Source organism: Doryrhamphus excisus, linkage group LG4 (genome assembly GCF_037039965.1).
Source record: "Doryrhamphus excisus strain RoL-2023G ecotype Guam linkage group LG4, RoL_Dexc_Guam_v1.1, whole genome shotgun sequence".
Classification (NCBI taxonomy): Eukaryota; Metazoa; Chordata; class Actinopteri; order Syngnathiformes; family Syngnathidae; genus Doryrhamphus; species Doryrhamphus excisus.
In genome coordinates this window covers 16,397,180-16,417,698 of record NC_136360.1, presented here as the reverse complement: position 1 = coordinate 16,417,698, position 20,519 = coordinate 16,397,180, and the positions used below count along the sequence as shown (strand labels likewise).

The window sequence follows — 20,519 nt, the reverse complement described above, 5'->3', positions numbered from 1 at the left end:
GGCTACTTTTCCCGCTATCTGTAATAGCGACTTTGACCCGGGAGATGGTTCCGTTGGGCTGCATTTAGTTGCTATTTATTTCTGCGGGTTGGGCGTTCGTTCTCCTGTTGGCTCTGTTAGCATTAGCTCGCTAACGTTAAGGCTGTTGATAGTGTAACGTTCACATTGGCTTTAAACGGCTAAGTAAGTAAGGAACTTCTGGGTGGTATTTGGCTCATATTCATAATGATATTTTATTAGTTTTTGGTTCAGCCATCCTTAACGTTAGATAGATAGATGACTTTCTTTATTGTCATTGCACAATAGCACAACGGAGAAATTGCCAACGAAATTCCGTTGCTCCCGCATAATAATAATAACTAGAAAATTCCCGTGGAAATTTTGATGGGCTTGCCACCTGTGCTGTGAACCTCGGGCCCGGTGTCTGCTGTGCCCCGCCGCCGAGCAATGCTGTGCTTACATTAGACGAGGAATTTAGGAACAAAGCTGACATGCAGAAATGCCAACATGCTAACAGTTAGCATTGTAGCGGCAAAAAAAAAGAAAGCACCGAGTCTCAAAAGCGAAGAGTCAGCCCCATAGCGTCCCCACATCATGCCATGTGTGTATTTGCCTTTAGAGAGCGGCAAATTAGCTAAAATGCTAACATGCTGAGAGCAAGCTTGGTAGCATCTAGCAAGTTATTACCATGTCCCAAAAGTGTTCAGGTGGTCCCATAGTGTCCCGACATCATGCCATGTGTGTATTTGGCCTCAGGTCCCAAACGTTTGTGGCAGTCCCATAGTGTCCCACATCATACCATGTGTGTATTTTCCTTTGGACATGAGTAAATTAGTTAAAATGTTAACATACTAGCACCTAGCAAGAGAGCCTCAAGGTTAGAAAGTGCCAAGGTTGTCCTGTAACCTCCCTACATCATGTGGGCGTTTGCCTTGAGACATGAGTAAATTAGCTAAAATGCTAACATGCTAACAGTCATCATGCTAGGACCTAGCAAGAGAGCCTCAAGTTTAGAAAGTGCGAAGGTTGTCCTATAACCTCCCTGCATCATGCCATGTGTGTATTTGCCTTTAGACATGAGTAAATTAGCTTAAATGCTAACATGCTAACGGCTACCATGATAGCACCTAGCAAGATAGCTTCAAGTCCCAAAAGCAGTCACACAGTCTCCCCACATCATGACATGTGTGTAGTTGCCTTTAAACACGAGTAAATTAGCTTCAATGCTAACATGCTAACTGTCAGGTCATTACAGGTTCATTGGCGGATTTATGAAAAATTTAATTTATTCCTCATTTTTTTTATTTTTCAGTTCAATTTTTTTCTACTCTGCTGTGAGTGACCAATCACAGCGGAGTGGGCGTGCCTGAAGGCGGGCTGTGGGCGTCATAAATTAAAACAAACTGTTTTGGAAATCCAACTGGAATAGGTGCAGATTCTGGAAGATCTCGTAAGCTTTCTGTGCAGGTTATCATGCGTAGCTGATCGATACGAGTCCACGACTCGGTACAAAGGGCCCCTAATTACCATAATGGGTCCCCTTTAAGGGCCTATATCTTGAAACTTTTCAAATCCTTTTGAGTTCTTACAGTAATAGCTTTAGCATTGTACTGCCAAAAAATAAATAATTTTGTTGTCATGGTTATATTTGTCCAAACAAAGGTACATTTAGTTGTACCAGGCCTAATTATGTCTTCCATGACTGTACTTTGTACCGTATGTACTGTATGTACTGTATGTACTGTATGTGTGGTGGCTTAAAGACTAGCTAATAGGACATGGATCCAAGGGTGCGAGGACTCTGGATTGTGTCGGATCTCTTTTGGAATGACACTCCTATCATTCAGATCTGCTCCTCCTGAACTTTTAACTCCATTGTGATTACCCGCCTCCCTCCGCCCCCGCCCCCGTGTTTAGGACATCACAACTCCGTACATAATAGTGGACAACATCCAAGTCTTTAAAGAGGAGAACGGCGTGGATTTCGAGACCGTGTTTGTCCTGGCGGACTTTGACTGTCCAGATTACATGGACCTCTACAAGCGAGACAACAGGATTGTCGGTCCCCCCGTCGTGCTGCGCTGCGCTTTGAAGGACGAGGTGAGAATCCGCGGGAAGAAGAACGCAACGGGGAGGGGAATATGTATACATTAACCTTGCCAACCACCGTGTTTCTCGGAAAAGTCATTTTTGTCTCCACCTGAATTATTTAGTGCGCATTAAACATTGCCGTTCTTGTGTTGTGTAACCTTTTGAAAGTACATGAGGGTGGGAGAGCAGAGTGGTTGCCATTGTGTTGTTATGGTAACCGCTATATATGTTCTATACAGTGGAATCTCGGTCAGTGTTAATGCTGTAAATGTATATGCCGTCTAGCGTACGATGCCGCGCGTCTGTTCTTTAACGCACCGTGTGAGTCCAACTGGGCTCTTAATCTAGACCAGGGGTCTCAAACTCAATTTACTTGGGGGCCACTGGAGCTCGGGTCTGGGTGAGACTGGGTTGCATCAGGTCCCCCCCCCCCCCCCCCCCCCCCCCAAAAAAAAACACATTTATTAAAACAAAAAAATTTAAAAAACTTCGCTTTGGTTCCAATTTTCTACTTAGAAAAGATCTGTTCTCAAATATCGTACTTTTTATTTTTCTACACAAAATAATATGAAGAAATAATATGAAGAAACCACATATAGTTGGTGGGTAGACAAATTATTTTTTCCAGATTAAAATGAACAAAGCATTATTAGAGCCCTGTAGACATGACAAAACACGACTATAGTCACATTTATACTCTTTTTATTTACAACATATTACGCAACTGCAGGGTCTTGAGACACATGCTAACTCGCAAACTAGAGAGCTAGCGACCTAAACGGTAGCCTTCAAGTTATTTCCTTAAAACTTAAATAGCCAAAAACGTACCACTTCCACACGGATAGGGAGGATAACTATTAACAGTTATTTAACTTTTAACATGAACATTAATCAAACGTAATAATTTTTTCTGGGTACATGATACCATACAGCATCCATATCAAACTTGCGCGGGCCGCACTAACATTAAACTTTCATATCAAGGCGGGGGCCTCAAACTAGTGTCCTGCGGGCCACCCGCGTGTTCGAGACCCTTGAACTAGATCATATATTTATTTTTTTTAGACATCATGTTCATAGACCTGGGTATATCACTGTAGCTCCACCAGGCCTTTCATGCCTCATGGCGGGGGTCAGCCATGACAGACCGGTTCTAGGGGAGAGACCAGACACAGAGTGGCTCCTCAGACCCTAATCAAGAAAAATAATGAGAAACCGAGATTTCTCTCGCCCGGATGCGGGCCACCGAAGAGGTAACATGGGTGCCTCCTCCGGTGCGGCAAACACCAGTTCTGAATAGCCGCCCTGTTTGGTGTACTGGAGAGTACGCCCCCCCCAAGGGGGGTTCCCTTGTTCTGATGGGGGTGGGGGGAGATCATCAACAATCATTTAATTTGCATAAACATGGATACCTTAACTCGAACTTGAAAATGTATGCAAACCGAGGTAATGTTTTTTTTTTAATTTTTTTTTCTGTTAAGCCAAAAACGTACTAACCGAGGTTCCACTGTATTTGATCCCCTGCTGACCTTGTAAGTTCACCCCTTCGCAAAAACATCAACAGCTTATGTTTAGCAGTGTATCAGCAATAATAATATTTTTTTTGGGGGGGGGGGGGGCAAAAGTTGTTTTCAAACTTTTAATTGCCGTCTCTTCCTCACAGCCTATCCCGTTTTCATGCCGACCTCTGTACTCCACCACCATGCTGAACCTATCTCTGTGCTTCACCGGCTTCAGGAATAAAGAAGAAATGGTGAGTTCAATGGTCTGCTCGTTCCTACTGTTTTCTGTCATGTGGAAGATAGTTTGCATCAACGGAGGTCGGAGGCTTTGCCTAAAACGTGTCCGCAACTGGATTGTTCCGATTCCCTTAGAACAGTGTTTTTCAACTTTCAACCAAGCTACGGCACGTTTTTTACATTGGAAAAATCTTGTGGCACACCACGAACCAAAAATGTTCCAAAATGTCACCACGACCTCACACGTGCATCAATAAGTCTATCGGAGGAACAAGGTAGGTGTTGCCACACGGACCAATATTACATTGCTATGCCAGTCTTTACACCACAGACACTCAACAGTAGCCACGTTTTTACATGACGAGTTTTCTTTCCGAATGACCTTTCGGGAAACAATGGTATCCATGGAAAGGAATATTCCAATCTCTTGTCTACATGCGTCGTGAAAATCAACCAGAATAGTCAATAGGGCATGTGCAGTAAAACGTAAACATCAACATCACGTGATACCGGCTTCCCCGAGTTATTCTTTCACTTGTCGGAATAACTCCGTATTGCCAGTTTTTCGTCTGTCCAGTCCTGAAATTTTGTTTGAATCAAAAACAAACTTTGCTTAGTCCAGTGCCGATTGCTGGCCTCCATTTTTAAAAGTGAAGAACGTCTGGATCTGCGTGTTACGTCATATCTGAGCATGCGCTGAAAGAACGCACCCGGGATCAATTTAAACAGGAAAAGATCAAATTCAATTTTGCTAATATTTTATAATTAAACTCGGGACATGTTTTATATAGATTTATATATTTTCTTTTTTAATAAAACTGGACTTGTGAATGGGGTTTAGATTCTGTTCCACAGATGCCGCTATGCATACGAAAGCTGCTTGCCAACCGCCAATAAACAACAGAAGAAGAAAAACACCACAAAGAAGAACACAGTCTGACAATTTTCCGTTTGAGCAGGTACAAGATACCTCAATCGGATTGGTTAAAGGAATATTCCATCCCTGTTCAATTCTTTCCGTTTGAGCAAATAAACCAAATGCAATTGGAATATTTAATAAATCACTGCCTTAGAAGATGTTTCAGCTCGTGCATTATGACGCTGCATGAATGGCCTTCAAACTGACGTCAATAAAATACACTGGTGTGCCCCTACCGTAACCCCCACCCCCACCACGGTCCGCTCCAGCTACCGTCTAAGCCAGTGATTTTCAACCACCGTGCCGCGGCACACTAGTGTACCTTGAGAAACCGTCAGGTGTGCTGTGAGGAATTATCCAATATCACTCTTTATAGTTAACATTGATTAATCATCATTTGCAAATATTATGTCAATAGCCATTTTGTCAATACTATACATGGACCCAAATATTCCAATTGCATTTGGTTTATTTGCTCAAATGGAAAGAATTGAACAGGGATGGAATATTCCTTTAACCAATCCGATTGAGGTATCTTGTACCCGCTCAAACGGAAATTTGTCAGGGTGCGTTCTTCTTCTTGGTGTTTTTCTTCTTCTGTTGTTTATTGGCGGTTGGCAAGCAGAATCTAAACCAGGGGTCTCAAACTCAATTTACCTGGGGGCCACTGGAGCTAGGGTCTGGGCAAGGCTGGGCCGCATCAGGTTTTCCAAAAAAAAAAAAAAATAAACGCATTTATTAAAAACAGAAAAATATACAAACGTTTTCCGTGCTTTGGTTAAACATGGTTCCGTGCTCTGATAAAACATTCCACTGTTCTCAAATATCTTACTTTTTATTTTTCTACACAAAATAAGATGAAAAATAAACAAATTAAGAATAAAGAAAATCAATCAGTAATAAATAAATATAATAATAATAATGAAACGGCAAATAATAAAAACTTAAGAAACCACATATAGTTGGAGGGTAGGCAAATTATTTTTTTCAGATTAAAATGAACAAAGCATTATTAGAGCCATGTAGACATGACAAAACACGACTATAGTCACATTTATACTCTTTTTATTTACAACATATTGCGCAACTGCAGGGTCTTGAGACACATGCTAACTCGCAAACTAGAGAGCTAGCGACCTAAACGGTAGCCTTCAAGTTATTTCCTTTCAACTTAAATAGCCAAAAACTTACCACTTCCACACGGATAGGGAGGATAACTAACAGTTATTTAACCTTTAACATGAACATTAATCAAACGTAATAATTTTTTCTGGGTACATGATACCATACAGCATCCATATCAAACTTGCGCGGGCCGCACTAACATTAAACTTTCATATCAAGGCGGGGGCCTCAAACTAGTGTCCTGCGGGCCGCATGTTTGAGACCCCTGGTCTAAGCTGTCCAGAGCGAGGCATTTCCGCTTATTGTTTGTATTGTTTATCCTCTTTGGTGTCTTTTTTTCTGTAGAAAAACCTGGTGGGTCTGGTTCATCACATGGGGGGCATCATTCGGAAAGACTTCAGCACCAAGGTCACGCACCTTGTCGCCCACTCCACTCACGGAGAGAAGTACAGGGTGTGTTGGCATTTTTTTGTGGGGGGAAAAATACTAAAACATCAAAATGGAAAAAACATGGATGCAGTCTTTCAATGTTTTATCTAATCTGTCCATTTTAACTAGCTGGCGGTGTGCATGGGGACGCCCATCCTCACTCCATCATGGATATACAAAGCATGGGAGAGAAGAAACGATGTGTAAGCGGCACACGCCACCAAACGTGTTGTGATGTCAGCGCTTTGCCATTGCTGAGATTTGGCATTTTGACAATGACCTTGTCCCTCCCACCCTGCCCTTGAACCAGGTCCTTCTTTGCAGGAGAGGAGGCCTTCCGCACGGAATTCAAAGTTCCTCCGTTCCAAGACTGCACCCTGAGTTTTTTGGGCTTCTCGGAGGAAGAGCGAGCCAACATGCAAGAGAGGACTCTTAAACACGGTCGGTATCGTTGGTGCTTTGAATGAGCGTTTTTATCGGCGCTGATATTCTTCTGCTTTGTAATAGCAAATTCATATACAGGGATTTTTTATAATTATAAAATAATATAACAAATTAGCAATAAATGAATCGAATAAAAAAACACATGTATGTATATATATATATATATATATATACACACACACACATATATAATTGTTTTTTATGATTCATTTATTGCTAATTTGTTATATTATTTTATAATAAAAATTCTATATAACAAAAATTATAATTTATATTATAAAACAAATATATGTATAAAAAACAAATCTGTGTGTGTGTGTGTGTATATATATATATATATATATATATGTATGATTTGTTTATTATACCATTCATTTATTGCCACTTTGTTATATTATTTTATAATTATAAAAATTCTAATTTATATTATAGTATTTATACTATATATATATTATATATATATTTTATTATACATTTTAATTCATGCATTTATTTTATATGATGCATGATGCATTTGTTATGTTATTTTATAATTATAAAAATTCTAATTTATATTATGGTATTCATACTATATATATTTTTTGTTATATATATATATTATATATTTTATTATACATTTTAATTCATGCATTTATTTTATATGATGCATGATGCATTTGTTATATTATTTTATAATTATAAAATTCAAATTATATTATAGTATTTATACTATATATATAATTTATAATATATTTTATTATACATTTTAATTCATGCATTTATTTTATATGATGCATAAATCTGATAATTCTATTATTAGAAATCTTATTTGATGGTTATCCATGGCCAGTGCTGGAAAATAATAATAATAAATAGCCAAAGGCCTTTTCACTTCAGGATGTGCCCACTTTTGTTGTTGACAATAACTGGCGAGAGCGTCGTGAGTTGCGTTGAGGGGTCGGTAAATTCCCAAACTGTGCGCCAACTACTGGCCGTCGTATCATTGCATCTCTCATGTGTCTTTTAGGTGGCAACTACCAGGAGGTTGGAAATGAAAGATGCACACACATGGTGGTGGAGGAAAACTCTGTGAAGGAGCTGCCATTTTGTCCCTCCAAGAAAGTCTTTGTGGTCAAACAAGAGGTTGCCTTTTCTTACTGAGACGCGTTCCATTGTCATCGGAAAAAGCAACACTAAGTTTTACACTGCAGTTGTCTTTTTCTAGTGGTTCTGGGGAAGCATTCAGATGGATGCTCGAGCAGGAGAGTCCATGTATCTCTACGAGAAGGTGAGTACTGGAAGCGCCTTCTGTTGTCGTGTGGCGGCTTCCTGCAGTTATGTTTCCCGTGTTCCTCAGAACGACAGCCCGGCCATGAAGAAGGCCGTGTCCCTCCTGTCCCTCTCCACCCCCAACAGTAACCGCAAGCGGCGCCGTTTGAGGGACACGCTGGCCCAGCTCACCAAGGAGACAGAGATTTCACCCTTCCCGCCGCCGCGTAAAAGGCCCTCAGCCGAACATTCCCTGTCCATGGGCTCCCTGCTGGACATCTCAAACACGCCCGACTCGTGTAAAGCCCTGGCCAGTACCAGCATAGGTATGTTTCCAACAGCTTCAAGTCCTCTACACACGTACTTACACTCACCGACAGCATCTTTCATTCAAGGGACAGTTATTGCACCGAATGTGCAACGTTTGGGTTTTGGATGAGACCCCAGATGCAGACGTCTTGCTCATAAAGAACATAATAGTCCAGAAGGAAACCAGTCAAAGAACTAAAGACAATGGTGTCGACCAGGGGTTTCAAACATGCGGTCCCGCGGGCCAAATGTGGCCCGCAGGACACTAGTTTGAGGCCCCTGCGTTGATATGAAAGTTTAATCTTAGTGCGGCCCGCGCAAGTGTGATATGGATGCTGTATGGTATCATGTACCCAGAAAAAATTATTACGTTTGATTAATGTTCATGTTAAAGGTTAAATAACTGTTAATAGTTATCCTCCTTATCCATGTGGAAGTGGTAAGTTTTTGGGGTTTTTTTTTTAGTTTAAATGAAATAACTTGGAGGCTGTAGTGACTATAGTCGTGTTTTGTCATGTCTACAGGGCTCTAATAATGCTTTGTTAATTTTAATCTGAAAAAAATAATTTCTTAAGTTTTTATTTGCCGTTTTATTATTATTATTATATTTATTTATTTATTACTGATTGATTTTCTTTATTCTTGAGTTGTTTATTTTTCATCTTATTTTGTGTAGAAAAATAAAAAGTAAGATATTTGAGAACAGTGGAATGTTTTATCAGAGCTTTTCTTGTCGAAAATTGGAACCAAAGCGAAGTTTTTTTAATTTTTTAGTTTTTAATAAATGCATGTTTTTTTTTTGTTTGTTTTTTTTTGGAAAACCTGATGTGGCCCTGTCTCACCAGACCCTAGCTCCAGTGGCCCCCAAGTAAATTGAGTTTGAGACCCCTGGTGTAGACAAAGCACTGTGAAACACCGAATAAGGTTTCATCAGTAAGAAGAAGCTAGATCAAAAAGGGTGGCTGGGGCCCAGCCATGAGGGTGGCGGATAACAGACTACACAAAAAGCAGTAACGGAATACTAATATTCATTCATTCATTCATTTTCTACTGCTTATCCTCACGAGGGTCGCGGGGGTGCTGGAGCCTATCCCAGCTGTCTTAGGGCGAGAGGCGCCTGCCAATCACAGGGCACATATAGACAAACAACCATTCACACTCACATTCATACATATGGACAATTTGGAGTGGCTAATTAACCTAGCATGTTTTTGGAATGTGTCGACCTACACTGGATTGTTCTTTTGTCTTTTTGTTCTCCATCTTTAATATACAACATTTCTCACATTTTAGTGTTAACCAAGTACTTTTTGTCATTTATCTCTGGCAGAGAGTTCAAAGTCTGCAGTCCTGCCCAAGCAATCCGGTGCCCGCTGGCAAGTTTCCAAGGAGCTCTACCAAACGGAAAGCAACTACGTAGACATCCTGAACACCATACTCAAGGTAGCGCTGTTCTAGTCTCAAACCACACACGCCATCCCTCCTTTATCACCGTCTGTTGGTTTCCAGACTCTGCAAAGTAGGATTACTTATTTATAATGGAATATTTTTGCAGTTAGAGCATGGAAAACCTGTGTACTAGCTTCTAAATATGGGTCTTTATCATTTATTAGATCTTTTTTAGACCCCTGCAGTCGCCTTTCCAATTGTATTACCCAATATAGTCGACATAAGAAGAGAAAATAAGACCTAACCTTGATTTAGCCTTCAGCACTGGGAGAGTCGCTAGTCGTTTTTCAGGCCAGGGTACTTCCTGCTGTGGCTGTTGTCTCATCATGGTGGCATTACTGACACCTAGAGACCAGTGTAATGGTTTAATTTCATTTGAACATGCATCAGATTCCATTTGAGTGCATCCCATAATCAGTTCCCAGTTCCACATGTCCAAAAGGAGTAGGAAGAAGCATAGCTTATTCAACCCTACCCCTCCATCTGGTACTTTTACAAACAGTAACTGTTACATTTGTTCACTTCCTGCTTTCCTAATATAATATATATATATTTTTTTAATTATTATTATTATTATTATTTTTTTTTTTGGTACAGATCAGATTACAATTGAGTGCATCCCATAATCAGTTCCCAGTTCCACATGTCCAAAAAGAGTAGGAAGAAGCAAAGCTTATTCAACCCTACCCCTCCATCTGGTACTTTTACAAACAGTAACTGTTACATTTGTTCACTTCCTGCTTTCCTAATATAATTTTGGTTTAAATTTTTTTAAATTATTATTAATATTTTTTTATTATTATTTTTTGGTACAGATCAGATTACAATTGAGTGCATCCCATAATCAGTTCCCAGTTCCACATGACCAAAAGGAGTAGGAAGAAGCAAAGCTTATTAAATCCTACCCCTCCATCTGGTACTTTTACAATCAGTAACTGTTACATTTGTTCACTTCCTGCTTTCCATAATACAGTTTAAGGTTTTTTTTGTTTTGTTTTTAATAATGCACCTGATATGACCATACAATGACATAATGGTTACCATAGTAACTGTCAATCAATGTAGCATACTAGCTATTGCATTTTCTGAATGCTTCTTTTTGCTGTATTTTCCTTCATTTAGCCATTTTTGGCCTTGAAAATGCCGACGGGTAATTTAGACCAAGAATATGTAAAATTAGCTTCATGTTTCTTAGACTGATAATAGACCACAGTCAACCACCAAAGAGCAATGATTTATTAATTTATTGTAAAATGTAAAATTAGTGAAATTTGAACCGCAAGGGGTGACTGTATTCCAGGCTCGGGTCCAATAAAAGTATCCCACTTATTTATTCAGGTTAGAAAGCCTCAGGGAAGTGGAAAAAGACTTAGGACACACGCAGAGTTACGCAGTGCACTTGAACGCCTCATCATGGGAACAGCGCACAGAGGCACCAGCAAAAGCTTCCCCTCATCTATCCTTGTAGTCTTGGGGGGCTTGTAGAGCATCATTGCGGAAGCTGTCGCGTGTCATCGTGACACAAGGTGTGCATATCGTCTCTCGTTTCAGCTCTTCAAGCTTCCGCTGGAAAAAGAAGGTCAGGTGGGCGGACCCATCCTGGCGCCAGAAGAAATCAAGACCATATTTGGCAGCATCCCTGACATCTACGAGGTTCACACCAGAATAAAGGTAGCGCGTCCTCGCAACGTGTGAGCTCTTTATCGCCGACATCGATTGATCCGCGTGTTTTTTTTCATTAGAATGACCTCGAGGAAGTGCTGAGAGATTGGTCGGAAGACAGGAGCATCGGAGACATTGTCCTGAAATATGTAAGACCTTTCTACCGTCGGTAACATCCAACCACTAAGCCAAAATGCTTTCTACTGTCTCAGATACTAAATGGTGGTATTTCTGCAGAGAGGTTTTACTTTGTTTTCCACCCGATGCATGAATATTTTTTACAAATCTAATTCTTTCTCATATCTCCTCTTCCTAGTCCAAAGAGCTGGTGAAGGCCTACCCACCTTTTGTTAACTTTTTTGAAATGAGCAAAGACACCATCGTTCGCTGTGAGAAACAAAAGCCACGCTTCCACGCCTTTCTTAAGGTACCCCGTTTCTAACTTGTACTATAATGTACGTATTTGTACTTATTCAGTCGTCATTGCATCACACAAAAAGATATGAATGGTACCCGGTAGCAAAGTGGTGCTAAATCAAATCAACTTTATTTTTAGAGCACTTTTCCTGCAAAGACATGCAACACAAAGTGCTGTACAGAATTAAAAACAATTACCACGATTAAAAGGAAAAACAAAGAAACAAAAGAAAGCCCCTCCCTCCCAACCTCCATACTAGACACACACAACACACACACACACACAATCACACACAGTAGGGAGACATGGCATGGCACTGAGGTTCAACGAAACGCCACCTTTGGGGTCGTCCACACTGGGAGGAGCCGCAGGCTGTGCCATCGGGGGACCGGCACCCGGGTCCCCCGACTCCGACAGACGGGCGGACCCCCACATTAAAGGGAGGAACCCCCAGGACCCAAGGATGGCACCCCCTCAGCAGACCTGACACAGCCCCCAGTGCGGAGGACCCCCCCTGAGGAAATACTGGAGTTAAAAGCTAAAAACTAAAAGCATAAAATAGGACTAAAAAGATAAAAAAAATAAGAAAAGTTTAAAAATATGAGTTAAAAGCCTGCTTAAAAAGGTGTGTCTTTAATCTTTTTTAAAAAATATCAACAGTCTCCGCAGTCCTGAGGCTCTCCGGCAGGCCTTTCCACAGTTGGGGGCCATAGTGGCTAAATGCTGCCTCACCGTGGGTTTTACTTCTGGGTTTTGGTATTGTTAAAAGGCCTGACTACAATAGGTGTATAAAAAGTAACAATACACTACCAATGTATAATGCTGAATATAAACCCACTTTTTAAAAAAATATCAACAGTCTCTCCGGCAGGCTGTTCCACAGGTGGGGGCCATAGTGGCTAAATGCTGCCTCACCGTGGGTTTTAGTTCTGGGTTTTGGTATAGTTAAAAGGCCAGTGCCGGAGGACCGCAGGGTCCGCGGTGGTTGATATGTTAAAAGCAGATCAGATAAATAAGAAGGTGCAAGCCCGTTAAGACGTTTAAAAACCAGTAAGAGAATCTTAAAATCCATCCTGAAGCGGACGGGGAGCCAATGTAGCGACTTTAAAACTGGTGTAATATGCTCCCGCCCTCTGGTCCTCGTCAGCACACGTGCGGCTGAGTTCTGTAATAATTGAAGATTTAAAATACTTTTTTTTGGGGAAGACCAGAGAGCAGGGCATTACAGTAATCTAAATAAAAGCAGGCATTAGCACCTCCTACTGGCCTGAGAGAGAAACGGGTTGACTCTGGCTATGTCTTAAGGTGATAAAAACCTATTTTTGTTATATTTTTGATACGTGGGATACAATTTAGCTCAGAGTCAAAAATGCAGCTAAAAAGGGCATCAAGTGGCACGGCGATGTATAGCTGTGTATCATCAGCATAACTGATAACCTTGCAGCGCTTGTTTTGTAAAAAAAAAAACAAACGTCCCTGAAGTTGCCTGTTTACAGTTAATGTAGTAGTAGTATTTGCAGTAGCAGAAGCCGTATGTGTGTTCGTTACCTGCTACATGTTGTGCTGTGGTTTTGATGGTCGCACCAGGCCGGTCTCGGCTTTGGTCATTCAGCAGTAGCGTGCACTCAATAATTGTAATGGTAATGGTTTAATTTCATTTGACCATGCATCAGATTACAATTGATTGCATCCCATAATCAGTTCCCAGTTCCAACAGGTCCAAAAGGAGTAGGAAGAAGCAAAGCTTATTAAATCCTACCCCTCCATCTGGTACTTTTAACTGTTATATTTGTTCACTTCCTGCTTTCCATAATACAGTTTAAGGCAGGGGTGTCAAACTCAATTTACCTAGGGGCCACTGGAACTAGGGTCTGGGCAAGGCTGGGCCGCATCAGGTTTTCCAAAAAAAAAACGCATTTATTAAAAACAGAAAATGATTTCTGATTTTCTACCATAAAAGCTCAGATAAAACATTCCACTGTTCTCAAATATCTTACTTTTTATTTTTCTACACAAAATAAGATGAAAAAGAAATCAAGAATAAAGAAAATCAATCAATCAGTAATAAATAAATATTATAATAATAATAAAACGGCAAATAATACAAACTTAAGAAACCACATATAGTTGGTGGGCAGACAAATGATTTTTTTCAGATTAAAATGAACAAAGCATTATTAGAACCCTGTAGACATGACAAAACACGACTATAGTCACATTTATACTCTCAAGGGTCTTGAGACACATGCTAACTCGCAAACTAGAGAGTCTTCAAGTTATTTCCTTTCAACTTAAATAGCCAAAAACTTACCACTTCCACACGGATAGGGAGGATAACTATTAACAGTTATTTAACCTTTAACATGAACATTAATCAAACGTAATAATTTTTTCTGGGTACATGATACCATACAACATCCATATCAAACATGCGCGGGCTGCGCTAACATTAAACTTTCATATCAAGGCGGGGGCCTCAAACTAGTGTCCTGCGGGCCACATTTGGCCCGTGGGCCGTGTGTTTGAGACCCCTGGTTTAAGGTATATTTAAAGGGGGCTTTGTGTGGGCACAGTATTTAGCAGAATAGCGGTTATAGACGGTGTATTATAACCGGGGTAACAATTATCTGAGAGTCGAATCATTGGTTAGAAATATTAAGTTTTTCTATTTTGCAAATTTTTTTTTTTTACCTTTCAGCTAATGGCTGACATTTTTTTGGGATGACGTGTTTTTATAGTAGTATGTCATGTATACTGATACACATTGTAGTAGTAGTCACCATAGCAACACAAGTACACTGCCCTTTTTCAAGGTTAAAACATGATGCTGTGTTTCTTAGTTATTATTATTATTATTAGTAGTAGTATGCTATAAATGTCTTTTGTGCGACTTTGTCAGTGCTGCGTTACATGCCGTTCATGTCAGCATTTTTGTTCTCAGATCAACCAGGCCAAGCCAGAGTGTGGCCGGCAGACCCTGGCAGAGCTCCTGATCCGACCAGTGCAGCGACTCCCCAGCGTGGCTCTGCTTCTAAATGGTAGTCTTCGTCCAACTTCCTCACCGCCTGAACCCTTTTCCAAATTACCTCCTGTTGCTAATTCCGTCCTTTCCTCCCCTCGTCACGTTTGTATTTGTATCCAATGCAGACATTAAGAAGCACACGTCGGACGACAACCCGGATAAGCGGACGTTGGACAAAGCAATTGAGTCTCTGAAGGAAGTTATGACGTGAGCTTCCGTGTTCTTACTCTTATGGATGAACCTTAACTCATTCAGTTCATTTTTATGGCTTAAATTTGCTCTGAAATCCATTAGTGGAGAGTTGCATTATCACCTCCTATTGCCTCTTGGGCAAAAAAAATATGTAAACGTATAAATATATTGTTGGGATTATAAAAATATTGAACTCCATCTTTGGGGGTGAAAAATAATATAAGTAATTATGCCAGCTCCCTAAGAATGACATGTTTGTTTTCATCAAACATTTTAATGCAGGGGCCTCAAACTCAATTTACCTGGGGGCCACTGGAGCTAGGGTCTGGGCAAGGCTGGGCCGCATCAGGTTTTCCAAAAAAAAAAAACGCATTTATTAAAAACAGAAAAATATACAAACTTTTTCAGTGCTTTGGTTCCGATTTTCTACCATAAAAGCTCAGATAAAACATTCCACTGTTCTCAAATATCTTACTTTTTATTTTTCTACACAAAATAAGATGAAAAATAAATAAAAAATCAAGAATAAAGAAACTCAATCAGTAATAAATAAATATAATAATAATAATAAAAGGGCAATTATTAAAAACTTAAGAAACCACATATAGTTGGTGGGTAGACAAATTATTTTTTTCAGATTTGAAATGAACAAACCATTATTAGAGCCCTGTAGACATGACAAAACACGACTATAGTCACATTTATACTCTTTTTATTTACAACATATTGCGCAACTGCAGGGTCTTGAGACACATGCTAACTCGCAAACTAGAGAGCTAGCCACCTAAACGGTAGCATTCAAGTTATTTCCTTTAAACTTAAATAGCCAAAAACTTACCACTTCCACACGGATAGGGAGGATAACTATTAACAGTTATTTAACCTTTAACATGAACATTAATCAAACGTAGTAATTTTTTCTGGGTACATGATACCATACAGCATCCATATCAAACTTGTGCCGGCCGCACTAATATTAAACTTTCATATCAAGGCGGGGGCCTCAAACTAGTGTCCTGTGGGCCACATTTGGCCCGCGGCCAGCTTGTTTGAGACCCCTGATGTAAACGTATAAATATGTTATAAAATATATATAATATATATATATATATATATATATATATATATATATATATATATATATCATCTCATATGTATGATTATAAAAATATTGAACTCCATCTTTGGGGGTGAAAAATAATATAAGTAATTATGCCAGCTCCCTAAGAATAACATGTTTGTTTTCATCAAACATTTTAATTGGATCTGTGTGTTGGCTTGCGCTACAGAACAAACAAACAAAGCAGTTGGCCCGTCACCCAATAATAGGGCCCCCCCTGCAAGGGGTTCTGCCCCGACACGGTCCCTGACCCAAACGAAGAATTCAAATAAGCACCTCTGCACCGTGACTGGAGTTAGTATTCCCTGCTCCTGCTCACCCCGGGTCCATTGTTGGCTAAGAGCCTCTTTACAGCGAGCTAAAGTGCCTGTCCAGACGGCTAGAATAAAACATTGAAGCATGCAAGACCACGTCAAGATGAAAAGATGTCCTGTACTAATAATGATACCTCCGCCCACCAGCCACATCAACGAGGACAAGAGGAAGACCGACGGTCAGAAGCAGATCTTTGATGTGGTTTACGAAGTCGACGGATGTCCCGTAAGTCTGAGCAACTCTCCTGTCTGTTGTGTCTACCTTGACACGTACACGGACATTGGTACGAAAACGCAGTCCGTTTGCTCCACTGATTGCCTCCCCCAAGCCCATGCTGGTGTTTGTCTTGAAAAATAATATGGAAGATTCCGAATGGATTTAAATTACATTTTCAGGAATTGTTGGGAATAGGAGATACTGATTACATTTTGTGGTTGACCTGGAATTAAAAAAAAATATTTTTAAGGATTCTTTAGCATTGGACCATTTTTGGCATTTGTGTCAGAGCCCTTTTTTGGGACATTTAGCCTTCCCGGTACATTACACTATCATGCTAGTTGTTAGCGTAGTAATGTTGGCATTGCTAGCATGCTAACGTTAGCATACTAGATTTTCTTTTCCCAATTTTCAGGGATATGAACTTAAGAAAACACGACTATCATTTTAGGTGTTGAATGCAAACGTTAGCGTGCTAATGTGATTATACTCATCCTTTTATTAATATGAACTTAAGAAAACACAGCTGTCATGCTAGGTGTTGAATGCAAACGTTAGCATGCTAACGTGATTATACTCGCCCTTTTCATGAATATGAGCTTAAGAAAACACCGCTATCATGCTAGGTGTTGGAATACAAACGTTGGAATGCAAACGTTAGCATGCTAACGTGATTATACTCACCCTTTTCATGAATATGAACTTAAGAAAACACAGCTGTCATGCTAGGTATTGAATGCAAACGTTAGCATGCTAACATGATTATACTCACCCTTTTCATGAATATGAACTTGAGAAAACACCGCTATCCTGCTAGGTTTTGGAATGCAAACGTTAGCATGCTAACGTGATTATACTCACCCTTTTCATGAATAGAAACTTGAGAAAACACCGCTATCCTGCTAGGTGTTGGAATGCAAACGTTAGCATGTTAATGTGATTATACTTACCCTTTTCATGAATATGAACTTAAGAAAACAGCACTATCATGCTAGGTGTTGAATGCAAATGTTAGCATGCTAAAGTGATTATACTCTCCTTTTTAGCATTTTCGGTGGTAGGCACTATTATGCTGGGCGTAATAATGCTAACATGTTAGCATTCAGTCAGTCATTCAAACTCTTCCATTGGATGTTTTCACGATCAAGGAATGCCAATATGTAGATAAAGATAGATTTTGTTAGAGGTGTCACGGTAGGAAACCTGTCCTTGGGAACACGTGTACACAAACCTGACTGCAGGCCACTGGTTACAACACCCCTGGCAAAATACAGGAGAGTATAAATACAACATATGCATATTATAAACCTTGTCATTCTCTGTAGGCCAACTTGCTGTCGTCCCACCGTAGTCTGGTTTACAGAGTAGAAACCATAACCTTGGGGGACCAACCATGTGACCGCGGTGAACATGTCACACTCTTCCTCTTCACCGACTGCCTTGAGGTGAGTCCTGGACTTTACCGGGCATGGGCAACTGGCCCAGCAATGATGTTTGGAAACGACCACAAGTCTTGAACCGATCCAAATCATTGTGTCCGAAACGAGAGCTTCCAGTGATACATGGGTGTCGTTGCGGTAGTCCAAGGGGGGACCGTCTTACAGCAGGTCCTGGAGGACTTTGTTACAAACACCAGGGGACCTAACCATTGATTAGAGGGGGGAAAAAGCAATTAAAAAATTTAGATTTTGGATTTGATCAGAAATCAATTTTGGAAATATCGGTGATGATTTCATTCATTAATCATAGACTTAGAAATCCCACAGTTTTTGCATGTTTGTGTTTTTTTTTTTTTTTTTGGCCCCAAATAAAGCACATGTTTCTGGTTTTATGTCCTTCAAACAATTCCAAGTGCCAAATGGAAGGGACCTGATGATTGGGAAAGGAACACTTAAGCCAGGGGTCTCAAACTCAATTTACCTGGGGGCCACTGCAGCTAAGGTCTGGGGGAAGCTGGGCCTCATATTAAAAAAAACATATTAAAATATTAAAAACAGAAAATGAATAAACTTTGCTTTAGTTCCGATTTTCTACAATAAAAGCTCTGATAAAACATTCCACTGTTCTCAAATATCTTACTTTTTATTTTTCTACACAAAATAAGAAGAAAAATAAATAAACAAATCAAGAATAAAGAAAATCAATCAATTAGTAATAAATAAATATAATAATAATAAAAGGGCAAATAATTAAAACTTAAGAAACCACATAGTTGGTGGGTAGACAAATTATTTTTTTCAGATTAAAATGAACAAAGCATTATTAGAGCCCTGTAGACATGACAAAACACGACTATAGTCACATTTATACTTTTTTTATACTATTTTTATTTACAACATATTGCGCAACTGCAGGGTCTTGAGACACATGCTAACTCGCAAACTAGAGAGCTCGCAACCTAAACGGTAGCCTTCAAGTTATTTCCTTTAAACTTAAATAGCCAAAAACTTACCACTTCCACACGGATAGGGAGGATAACTATTAACAGTTATTTAACCTTTAACATGAACATTAATCAAACATAATAATTTTTTCTGGGTACATGATACCATACAGCATCCATGTCAAACTTGCGCGGGCCGCACTAACATTAAACTTTCATATCAAGGCGGGGGCCTCAAACTAGTGTCGCGTGTTTGAGACCCCTGACTGTGGCAGCGACACCGACACGACACCATCTTCCTGTTTCGTCATGACTCATTTCTTCGATTTTTGGTTTATTGAGAAGAAAAAGGCCATTAGCACCTTCTGGATCAAATTAATGACACTAAGGTTTCACTGTGGATGGACTTGAAGAGCCACTTGTGACACGCGCGGTTTATAAAATCCTCAAACACGGACACCAATTTGAATTCAGGTTCTCACCTCAGGAACCCAAAATGGGGCCAGACATTTAAAGGAGGTTGAATGATGTTGAACAAGACCCAATTTTGTGAACAAATGTACACAAACCCATGCAAAGTGTAGGCATACATGATGGATTTGAACCTGGAACTGCGCTAACTGGGGCGCACCCCGCTCCCCGACATTCCATGACGATGCTTTTCCATGCAGATTGCCAGGAAGCGACACAAAGTCATCAATACTTTTAAGAATCCTCTGGGACAAACCAGACCGCCGCCCCCCCTCAAGCACATCGCTCTGATGCCGCTTTCCCAAATCCGGAGGGTCCTGGACCTGCAGGACACGGAAGGTACGAGGACCTCATGCCTACAGTTCAGGCTACAACGCGTCGCTTTGCTTTTGTCGCCTCCTTTTCACCCACGGTCTCTCTGTCCGTCTCTCTTTTCCTCCAGAATGTGTCAACGCCTTCGCTCTCGTCGTCCGCCCGCCGACGGAACAGGAGAACACCTTGTTCAGCTTCCAGTTGGCGGGAGAGGACACTGTGAAAAGTTGCTGGCTTCGAACGCTTTGCCGCCATGTCGCCAACACCATCTGCCGGGCTGACGCGGTAACGGACCCCAAAACGCTTGTCTCCCTTCTCTCCGCTTTTGGCGTTTCATTGATGATGATGATGATGATGCTGTGATTACAGTTGGGATCAGGGCTGTCCCAAGTGCGGCCCCAACCTTGTTTTCATTGGCCGAGGGAACTTTCTAAAAATACAATCAACAGCTCGAAAAAAATCTGGAAAAATGAGCAAAAAGGCATCATGTCATGAGAAAAAGTTGAAATGTAATAACGCTAATAAAAATAATATAATAAAAAAATAATTAAAATAATAATAATTAAAATAATAATAATAAAAATAATACTAAAACTAATAATAAAACTAATAAAACAATAATAAAATAATAAAACTAATAATAATAAAAAAATAA

General features: G+C 40.1%; 1 protein-coding gene across 3 annotated transcripts in view; it reads left to right on the top strand.

Annotated features, from left to right (window-relative positions):
• ect2 (epithelial cell transforming 2) overlaps positions 1–20,519 on the top strand; it is a 41,990-nt gene that overhangs the window by 8,196 nt on the left and 13,275 nt on the right. For all 3 annotated transcript variants that reach the window (XM_058073404.2, XM_058073403.2, XM_058073405.2), the window contains 18 exons: positions 1,918–2,100; positions 3,755–3,844; positions 6,220–6,327; positions 6,433–6,506; positions 6,614–6,744; positions 7,754–7,869; positions 7,952–8,014; positions 8,084–8,321; positions 9,635–9,747; positions 11,305–11,424; positions 11,496–11,564; positions 11,732–11,842; positions 14,775–14,871; positions 14,981–15,062; positions 16,629–16,707; positions 18,024–18,143; positions 19,753–19,891; positions 19,995–20,149. In XM_058073404.2, the coding sequence (XP_057929387.2) occupies positions 1,918–2,100; positions 3,755–3,844; positions 6,220–6,327; positions 6,433–6,506; positions 6,614–6,744; positions 7,754–7,869; positions 7,952–8,014; positions 8,084–8,321; positions 9,635–9,747; positions 11,305–11,424; positions 11,496–11,564; positions 11,732–11,842; positions 14,775–14,871; positions 14,981–15,062; positions 16,629–16,707; positions 18,024–18,143; positions 19,753–19,891; positions 19,995–20,149 (2,088 nt within the window). The remainder of the gene's footprint in view (positions 1–1,917; positions 2,101–3,754; positions 3,845–6,219; positions 6,328–6,432; positions 6,507–6,613; positions 6,745–7,753; positions 7,870–7,951; positions 8,015–8,083; positions 8,322–9,634; positions 9,748–11,304; positions 11,425–11,495; positions 11,565–11,731; positions 11,843–14,774; positions 14,872–14,980; positions 15,063–16,628; positions 16,708–18,023; positions 18,144–19,752; positions 19,892–19,994; positions 20,150–20,519) is intronic.